Here is a 10,722-nt window from a genome sequence, read left to right on the forward strand (position 1 = left end):
GAGAATTGGAAATGGTCCTCTGCTTCGTACTTTCAAAGAAACGTGTGTTATGCGTGGACTTCTTGAAGACGATAATGAATGGGTGCAATGTTTACAAGAGGCTGCAATCATGCAAACTGGGTATCAACTTCGTTGACTATTCTGTACTATTCTCACGGAGTGCAATCCGGTGCAACATGAAGCCTTATGGAATGAATTTTGCAAAAGCATTTGTGATGACCTCCCATACAAGCTTTAAACCATGTTCTTCATTCCTCATCCTACAGATGCCCAGGTACAAGATTATGGCTTATTTCTCCTAAATGATATTCTCTACGAGTCAGGTGGTAGAACTCTTGCTCATTTTCCTACAATGCCGCTCCCAATTAGAAATTGGAGATGATTGTTGGGAATAGACTTATATGGGAGCTAAGGCAATTTCAATTTGACCCACACAATGAAGAGGCACACGCCAATGCCATCCACTTAAATGCTGAGCAACACTTTGCATATAGTGAAGTGACAGATTCAGTAGCTCATAACAGCGGACGACTATTTTTCTTGAATGGAGCAGCCGGCATAGGAAAAACTTTTGTTTACAACACCATTGCTGCTACGTGTCGTACTCAAGGACACATTGCTATTATGGTGGCTTTATCCGGAATAACTTCTTTACTATTGGCAGGTGGTCGGACTGCTCACTCAACCTTTTTGCATCCCATTAGATATTATGGATAACTCTGTATGTGGGTTCAGCAAGCGTTCACCACAAGCTGATTTATTCAGACAAGCTAACCTAATCATATGGGATGAGGTCCCGATGCAAAACAAGTTCTGTTTGGAAGCTGTTGATCGCACACTTCGTGATATTCGAGACAATGACAACCCATTCGGGGGAATTACTGTTGTTCTTGGTGGTGACTTCCGCCAATGCCTACCAGTTATACCCAGAGGGTCCCGAGAGCAAATTGTTCGTGCTTCCTTGCGATGCACTTTTCTTTGGAATCACGTCAATGTTCTCACCCTAGTATAGCTAGAACATGAGATTAGAGCGTGGCACTTATAAGAATTTACTATTTGCAGAGTTCTTAACAAAGGTACAAACATTCTTGTCCTAATTTATAATATTCCTCTATTATAATTCTCATAATATTCTATTTCACATTTTATGTCATCAGGTTGGAAACGATCCTGTAGCGGTTATTGAGCTACCCTGAACGATCCATCATTGCACACATCTTCAGGACCTGATTTCTGCTACTTATCCTCATTAGGATGAAACTTTTACTGTCACCCCTGACTATTTAACTGAGCGGACAATTCTTTCTGCGAGGAATGATGATGTCAATGCCATTAATGCAGCAACTTTACGTATGTTCCCAGGAGAAACTAGGACTTTTCTAGATGCTGACAAGTTGGATGAGGCAGAAGAAGCAAATAATCCTAGAAATATTAATCAGTATCCAAATGAGTACCTAAACTCACTTGATCCCATGGGTTTGCCACCATTTCGACTCAAACTAAAAGAGGGTTGTCCAATAATGTTGCTGCGCAATATTGCCCCCAGAGATGGGTTATGCAATGGGACTCGCTTGATGGTGTTGCAATGTCAACCACACGTTATCTGGGCCATAATTCTTACAAGTGAAAAATCGGGTAACCATGTATTTATTCCAAGGATCTCTTTGTCACCATCCTCTTTAGATTTTCCTTTCAATATGACAAGAAGACAATTTCCTATCCGTTTGGCTTATTACATGACTATAAATAAATCACAAGGACAATTCGTGAAGTTTGTGGGAATCGATCTTCGATCTGTATGTGGCATTATCCAGGTGCACTTCCGCAGCCCGCATAAGTATTCTTCTACTTCCAAATGCTGAAAAGCTTACTACAAATGTCGTATACCCTGAAGTCTTGTTTTAAGTATTTGCCAGGTCAGTGCATAAGTAGTTTCTTTTCCTTATTATTAGTTTTATTTTATTTTCATGGTTATTTACATTTACTTATTCAACAAGTCGATCTATTTGCACTCACTTCATTTAAAAACTTTACTTCCTACAGTTGAATAGATATTCAATTTTTGTTCACATGCCAAGAGTCTTTCACAATGTGTTCTGCAACGTGGTCAGTTTCTATTTACTTTTACTATAACATTCGCCTTTTGTCTTTATTTCACTTTGAATCTCCAATTCCTTCTTTTGCTAGATAATATTTGCACATGCTCTTATTTATTTCTCTTACTTATTCAACTCGTACAAATTCTTATTAATCTATTTGAAGATATGCCTCAAAAGAGACCATGTATTGTCTAAGGAATTTTTTTTAAAGAAATGAAATTTTTTAGACTCTAGATGATATCTGAAAAAGAGTTGTTAATTGTTCCAGATTTTGTCATGGGAGTCAGCAAGACGGAGATAAACTTGATAAGGTTGCTTAGCGTGGCACCTCATCAACAGAATGAGGCAAAGCTCATGCATGTAAGTAATACAAAGTTGTTCAGTACAATCATGTATGTGAATCTTTATTAATTCTATAATAATTGGAGGTCAATATCTTACTCCATTATCATTGATGGCTGATGCCATTGACTCTTGTAGTATGTTGCTACTCTACGGGAGTTATTGGAACAACTGAAGGCAGAGACTACAGCGGATGCCTTGCCAAGCTTAACCTATTTTTCTCTCCTGTTTGTCATCCTTTGTTACTATGTGCTGGCAAAAGCTTTTTATGTGTGCAATAATTATGTGAAAACAATTAGGACTAAAATTAGTTGCGATATTTAATTATGTGAAAACCATTGAAGCTGTGGCATTGTTATGCGTATGCCCAATTTTGGAATAAATATGGCTACTGTTGAAAGCTTGTAAGTGTAGGAGGAGACTGCTATGTTTGTATGTACATGAGGGCCTTTATCACTTTCTTTGTTTTGATAGTCTTGTATATACTGTCTAATCTGTAATATGTTCTTTATTTTCATTTTCTTAAAAAACAATCATGTGGTAGGGTTTTTCAGAAATTCAGAGATCATAGATAGTGGCTACTCAGAGAAGATTGAAGACATTAATGCCAGGTTTTCCTACCCACCGGTGCGTGTACTGGTTTAAGTCCTTTGAGAAAACCATATGGATAATATCATTTCAAGTTTTCTTACAAATGCTTTTAATGACCGGGTCCATGGTGACACTCGTAGAAATAAGGCTGTTGTTTTCAGAGACACATCTGGTCTATACGGATCCCCTTTGGATTTTGGAATAGCAGAAAATTAACTTAGGTTTCCACTTTATGTTCCGCCTGTTGGTCCAAGATGTTTGAGAATTGAGAATACTAAGCCACTTGCCTTCTAATAATTACCTATAACCGCAAGCCCATAAGTATATTGTTTGGCACCGTAGTCACGTGTACGCCTTGCGCCGAGTTCTTTCGCCAAGGTGCGGTTGGCCTGTCGGCGCGATGAGTTGTTTCGCACCAAATGCGCGCGTAAGCCTTGCACCGAAGGCGCAACAAGTTTTTGGGGTAGCGCTGCAGGTGCGTTGAGGTCTCGTAGGCCGTAAGCATGGGCATATTCTAGTTGCTATATATTAAATAGATATATTGACACATTTTATATCCGATATATACCCAATTTTTTGATATATTATATCAATTGATTTTTATTAATATATTTATGATATTTTCTAATATATCGGCATACAAAACAAATTTTTGATAAATCAACAAAAAGATATATATCCACCGAGATATATATATATATATATATTTTTGATATATTATATCAATTGATTTTTATTAATATATTTATGATATTTTCTAATATATCGGCATACAAAACAAATTTTTGATAAATCAACAAAAAGATATATATCCACCGATATATATATATATATATATATATATATATATATATATATATATATATATATATATATATATATATATATATATATATATATGCCGTAAGTATGAGCATATTCTAGTTGCTATATATTAAATAGATATATTGACACATTTTATATCCGATATATACCCAATTTTTTGATATATTATATCAATTGATTTTTATTAATATATTTATGATATTTTCTAATATATCAGCATACAAAACAAATTTTTGATAAATCAACAAAAAAATATATATCCACCGATATATATATATATATATATATGGGTATATGGGGTAGGTTCCGTTTACAACACTTTTTATACAACGTTTTATACAACACCTTTTGAAAATATGAATTAAGCATTGATTCCTTGTAGATATGATCTCCACACCATGGAGATCATCTCCACAAAAATTCAGCTCATTTGAAAACTCCTAACCATGAGAAAATTTGTTCTCAACCTATGAATTTTTATCAACGGTTTAGAAATATCGATTTTGTAACTTTTTTTTGGCAAACTTAGAAATGTTCAAATGACCCAATTTTTTGTGGAGATTTATATCCATAGTGAGCCCTTAAAACATCTTATCTACAAAAATTAGTATAAAAGTGTTTAAAAACATCTTGAAGGGTATATATGGGGGTATTATATAAAGCGTTGTAAAAAAGTGTTATAAACGAACCTACCCCCTATATATATATATATATATATATATATATATATATATATATATATATATATATATATATATATATATATATTTTGATGTGGGCCCATATATCGACCCTTTTAAAACCGATATATATATATAAACGGGCCGGCTACGTCGACATACTATTCTAACATACTATCTTGACATACCATCTAAACCGTCAGATCAAACAAAATTTAACATTTCGGATATATACGGATAACTTAGTTTGAGAAACAAGAATTCCATTTAAAAAACGAGGAGGGGCAAACTGGCATGGTATCACCATTGATGCTTGTTTTTATTCAAATGAGAAACGTTGTGATTTTGAGTCACACACCTAAAACTATATCTCAAAAACTGAATTACACCTACACCCATATTATTTACCATTTCCCGGCTACACCAAAGGATAGTAGCAACAACCATTCGAGCGAAGTGTGAAGAAGAAGGCGACTTTATAAGACTTCCATCCATTGCTCCGTCGGATAAAGAGTTAGAATTGATTGTACCTTGTTTTTCAAGGATATTGATTGTTTGGTTTCCTTTTGGGCGGGGGAGGGATATCTATGTCACGGCGTGTCCAAGAGGTACACCTTTAACAAGAGCCTCCTTTTCCAACTGATGTAAAATCAAGTGTTCATCAGCATTTGATCCCATGCGATGAAGTTATTCTTAATAAACGAGAACCACAAACTCATCTTTGGATCAGAAAAAGGCAAATAGCTAAACCATACATTCATACCATGAACATAGGTTATTATTTGCTCGAGGAAAATGGCTCGATGGAAAAGTTATTAAAGAGTAAAGCTTAAACTTATACTCCTCACGGAGCTCGAAAGTAACAAACACCCATACGACAACCTCACACGGCTACAATTATGAACTAATTTAGTGCTCGCAATTTCCCTTACTATTAAAGAGGAATCATGAACTCGAGAAAACAGAGAACAAAACTTTTCCCCATCTAAAGCACTAGTATTTGCGAGACCGAAATTCAATTCCAACACGCCTTAGTAAGTAAAGATTAACCAATAAGCTTTATAGCTTTGAGTGCTTCGGACTCTTTAGGTACAATCTTCTCGTTTCCTAACAATTGAACTGAATTCCCTATTAAATAAAATGTGTTGTGGAGTCAGAGAAGAGATAAAAGAGTCCTAAAGGTACAAAGAATCCAACTCTATCCTTCTATAAAAAGCCCCAGGATCTTAAAAGGTAGTTTCTTTAGTTAGTCCATTTTACCTTTTAGTTATTCAACCTAGTTGATTCCATGGAGAAAAGGAGATTTTTCAAGAGGGGTTCAGTTTTTGTGGATAGAGACAGAGGTGGGAGCATAGTTAATTTGGGAGAAAGGGAACACGTTTAGTGAAGAAGAAAGTTCACTTTTTTGTTTAAAAGCTCAAATGACATTGTTACCCTTTTTATGTTTCTTTTTAAAACAAACTGAGATTGGACCGATAGATTCAATCTAAATCTACAGTTTAGATGGTATGTCAAGATAGTATGTTAGAATAGTATGTCGACGTAGCCGGCCCGATATATAAAACCGATATATATATATATATATATATATATATATATATATATATATATATATATATATATATATATATATATATATATATATATATATATATATATATATATATATATATATCGGTTTTAAAAGGGTCGATATATGGGCCCACATCAAAATATATGGCCTTGGTTGGCACTAATTAGTGAGCTGCTCCACGCCACAAGCTAGGAAAAACTTGTGCGAACCGCGAAGGTCCTGAAGCAAGTTAACAAGATTACATGGACTTCTTAACAAGATCTACCCAGACTTAAGCCCAACTTTGATGTACCCGAAAGCTTTGGGCCTATATGTTAAACCTTTCCGAACTTTATCTTGGCTTAAGCCCACGGTATCTGATTTTTGTTCGTTCTCGTTATGTATGTACATGGAAGTTATCTTTATATATACTAGCAAGATGCACGTGCTATGCACGTGATGTCAAACAAAACTTAAGAAAGAGTGTAAACATAATTTGCTTAAGGGGGGGAGAGGGAGGAAATTGATGTACTGTTCGTAATTGTGTTTATAGTTGCTAAATTTTCTTGTTGAGGGAATGAACTTAATATTTAAAGAAGGATATAGGTAAGCGTCTTGCTCTTCAATATTGTATACCTGAATTTTGCAAGTTAACTAACACCATTTATTCAAATTGTAAGAAACATAAAGCTTCATTGAAGATGTATAATTTGAACTCCATAAAGATGTATATTCATCTTACTCGCAAAAGTTCAGGTAAAGGGAAACACAATCCTATAAAGAAAGCAGACGGGCTAGGCTTGTCGTGAGGGTGTCAAGGTTTTCAACTATAATGGTTGCCCCACCATTGCACTTCCAGGGACCTCAAAGTAAGCAGCATTTTGACCTATCAAAATTAGAAGTTCACAATAATTTGAGACAAACCAGATAAGAATTTCCTTGTAAAGACACCAAAGTTGCCTTCAAAATAAGAAAGACCACCAGAAGGATTTAACCAGAATACAAACTGCACACGGGTTAAGGTTGTTGTGACTTGTGAGACAGTGAGAGTGTTTTCTATAATAAAGGTTGCCCCACCATGGCATTTTCATGGACAACCAAGTAATAAAGCAGCATTTATTCTATCAAAATAAGAAGTTCTCAATTAATAGAGAAACCAGATCAAGATTTCCTAGCAACCATGCCAATAAGAAAACCACCGTAATCGTCGAGGCTAAGCTAAGCTTGTTGATAGAGTGTTGAAGTTTTCAACCACAAAGGTCGCCCAACCATAGCACTTCCATGGACGGCCAAATATGCATAATTTAACATGGCATATAAGGAGTTAACAATGAGTGTAGATTTAGACACAAACCATGAAGTAAATAGTAGACCTGATTGAATAAAGTATTGAAAGCTGACAAAAGGGGAAAAAACTTACTTGTCAGCGTTAGGTGTAGCCAACGGATCATATAGTTCTTCTTTCTGCTCCACAGATGGGACAACACCTGCCATAGCTACCATCTCTTGTGTGCCTTCCACCTGAAAATGTCTTGAGAATAGTTAGGTTACCAATGGAATTATATTCATGTATATTATACCTTCATGACTTACATAATTTAAATTTAAAAGGATGAAACAGGGCTCATCTTAAAGAAAATTAAAATGTACAGATGCAAAAAATAATATATAGAGTCCAAATATCAATAGATAATTTCTTCCATCATTTAGTCCTCCTTTGTTTGAATCTAGTATCACACACCTAATTTAAATTGACACGGGTACACATACCCATCCGACACCGATACAAAGTGTCCGATATGGTGAAGAACCAAAAATTAGGTATATCACATACAATACGTGTGTGTCATGTTTAACACAAACACATGGATACATATCTGACATGGATTATTTTTAAAATATGGAGTGTCCATAATACATAGACGCACACCAATTCTCGAGTGTTTCATAAACCTATAAATAAGAAGTAACACTAATAATCAAATTTTTAGGCCAATCAAACACATGCCAAAAAAACTCTCTAAAGAAGCGTTGAACATAAGGATTATTTGACAAATTAAGTGTTTGCAATATCTTGCTGTTGAGGATACCGCCCATATCTATTATTATGCACGTATGAATATAAAGAAGGGTCTAGAGCAGCCCCATAACCATATGCATCATAGCCTTGCCCATAACCATAATAAGCACCATTCCATTGATGGGGATCTGATGGCTGAGCCCAGACGCCCGGCTGATCATGTAATTTGGACAGTAAAACATCGGTCAGTGGCCATGTAAAAATGGAACTCCAACATTTTAGAACAGTATTTGGCAAGTTAAAAATCAAGAAAAGAACTTTGAAGGAAGTCGGGGTAATTGTGTTCCAGTCATGATTAATATGTGAGGAATGTGACAATAAAACATCATGCACTTGTTGCTTTGAAACTCGCCAGGGAATAAATCGTTCAAATCCTCAATCTCCTTAAAATGTTCATAAGTATGGAAATAGTTATAGTAAACAAAATTCACTGGTTTCTAAGAATAAAATGTTATAGAGTTCATCCTCACACCATATATGCACAAATAGAAATCTAATTCAAGGCCCTCCCTATTCAATAGCAAGCATATATCATAGATTTACTGTTTTAGTTTGTCATACTTCTACCCCATGAAAGGCGACGGTTTGTTTGGCCAATCATAGTTCCATTCAATCTCAGTATTGCTACTTCCGCAGATTGCCTAGACAGAAAAACATAGATTTAAAACCTTAAATACTAACAAATAGATAAAAGAAATTGAATATCAATGAATGTAAATGACCATCCTGACTGATCACCAATGCAGAAATACAATATTATACCCTTAAATTGCTAATAGCAAAAAGAAAAGAATAATGTGCTAAAAGTAGCATGCTTCTAATGTTTAGAATTTGGAAGTCACAAGCAAGCAATTGACAATAGCTAAAGTCTAAAACGAAACAAAACAAGGTACTACATAAATTAATCAATAAACAAATATAAGAAAATATAAATTAAAGCAAAATAAAACTGGGTAATACAATGAAAAGGGGGATTCAAATATACCTAGTTCCAAACTGTACAAAGCCGCATCCTTTACCTGGTATTGTTTTTGCATAGACAAGATCACCAAACTGCGTAAATATTTGCCTCAGTTCCTCCTCTGTGACATTCGGGTCCAGACCACCAACGAATATCTACAGTAGAAATAAGACAATCATTAACTTTTAAAGATGGGAATGAAATTCATTCAGAATATATTTACCTTGACTTACTTTTGTGTTGGTAATATCATTGTCTATAGCTGAAATGGTCTGACTACCGGTGTTGTTGAAAGCAGTGTTGGATATCTTCTTTGCCACAAACAAATTGAGAAATTAGAGAATAAATTTTACTTGTAAGTCTGTCCATAACCATAAACCATCCACTAACAATCTCTAAGGCACAAACCGTAATGCAATGGGGGGTATTGTGCACAATGCTTATCTTTTTTTTTTGGTACGTGATGGACGGTTTAAGTACTATGCATATCCGCAAACTATGTAGGACCATTTTCAAGCAGAACTTAGCACCAATAACTCTAATGTTCAATACAACATAAACACCAATATAGCACTAGTAGCGTTTCTTTCTTAGGAAAAAGATTCTTACCTTTCGGTGCAAGATAACGGTTCTTTGGAAACCGGTAGCCTTCTTTAGAGTACGATTGGCACCTGCTTGAGCAATACACCCCATTCATTTCACTCATAGCACGGTTCCTTTCCATTTCATCAGAAAATTTAACAAATCCATAACCCTTAGAACGACCAGTATTAGGATCAGTCACCACCTTAGCACCTCTAACAGACCGATGCTGAGCTCGAAAAGTCTTTTGTAATAAATAATCCGTAACGTCCGATGCTAAATCCCCAACAAAAATAGAATGCTCGGGGTCCTACATTAGGACATCTTTCTCCAATCCCAAAAGACGCCCAATTCAATCTAAATGGTTGGTCACCCCGAGTGCATTAGTGTATCATTATATGTTTGCAAAACTCGTTCCACCCCATGAGAAGCAAACTCCACAAAACAAGAACCCGTCGGGGCATGTGCGTAATCTTGTTACGATATGATTTTATTGACATCACCTACCAACATACTAAATATTAATTAAAACACAAAAGATGAAATAAAAGAAGATGGGCATTGAGTTCTTTTTACCTCTCTAGTGTGAGCAAAGCTAGTATTGAGGTAATTTTCTTCGACCCAGTATTGAAGATCACCAATCCAAAGAGTTCTTATTTCTTCAAGAGTAGTTGGTTGGTAGTTATGACGATTGTAATTACTTGTTGGTGGTACTGACCATGTTGCTATTTGTTATGCTCCTCCTCCACTCATCGTCCATTGCTGCTGCTGCTGCTGCTGTGAATCAAAGATTGATAAAATGTAAGGAAGAGAATATGCAACTTGACAAAGTAGAAAATAGTGCATTCCTTTCAATGCGCATGCTGCTGCTGATTTAACTCAATGCTTCTAATCCATTCGGATCACCAGTGATAGATGGTTACTTTTTTTTTTCCTTTGGTCTTACGGGGGATTTTGGACAAAATTTGCAACCTCTTCGTCGAGCTTTGTTGAGCAGTCAGTTGCTTCAT

The 10,722-nt window shown here is 35.5% G+C and overlaps 1 protein-coding gene, 1 long non-coding RNA gene and 1 pseudogene across 3 annotated transcripts; 2 read left to right on the forward strand and 1 right to left on the reverse strand.

The window, feature by feature from the left end:
• Positions 1–241: 241 nt before the first annotated feature.
• Positions 242–1,862, forward strand: LOC147510578 (uncharacterized). Its single transcript, XM_086598182.1, has 3 exons — positions 242–274; positions 665–949; positions 1,254–1,862. The coding sequence occupies exons 1-3, from the start codon at positions 242–244 to the stop codon at positions 1,860–1,862; spliced, it is 927 nt and encodes a 308-aa protein (XP_086454308.1).
• A 330-nt stretch (positions 1,863–2,192) lies between these two features.
• Positions 2,193–2,824, forward strand: LOC147510579 (uncharacterized). Of its 2 annotated transcripts, XR_015216816.1 has the most exons (3): positions 2,193–2,283; positions 2,368–2,459; positions 2,580–2,824. It is a non-coding gene; the product is annotated as an uncharacterized LOC147510579 (long non-coding RNA). The 2 variants fall into 2 exon arrangements; XR_015216815.1 differs by lacking the exon at positions 2,193–2,283 and having other exon boundaries at positions 2,290–2,459.
• A 4,092-nt stretch (positions 2,825–6,916) lies between these two features.
• Positions 6,917–10,722, reverse strand: LOC147510580 (polyadenylate-binding protein RBP47B'-like; annotated as a pseudogene).

Source organism: Coptis chinensis, chromosome 3, assembly GCF_015680905.1.
Source record: "Coptis chinensis isolate HL-2020 chromosome 3, ASM1568090v1, whole genome shotgun sequence".
In the NCBI taxonomy this organism is placed as follows: domain Eukaryota; kingdom Viridiplantae; phylum Streptophyta; class Magnoliopsida; order Ranunculales; family Ranunculaceae; genus Coptis; species Coptis chinensis.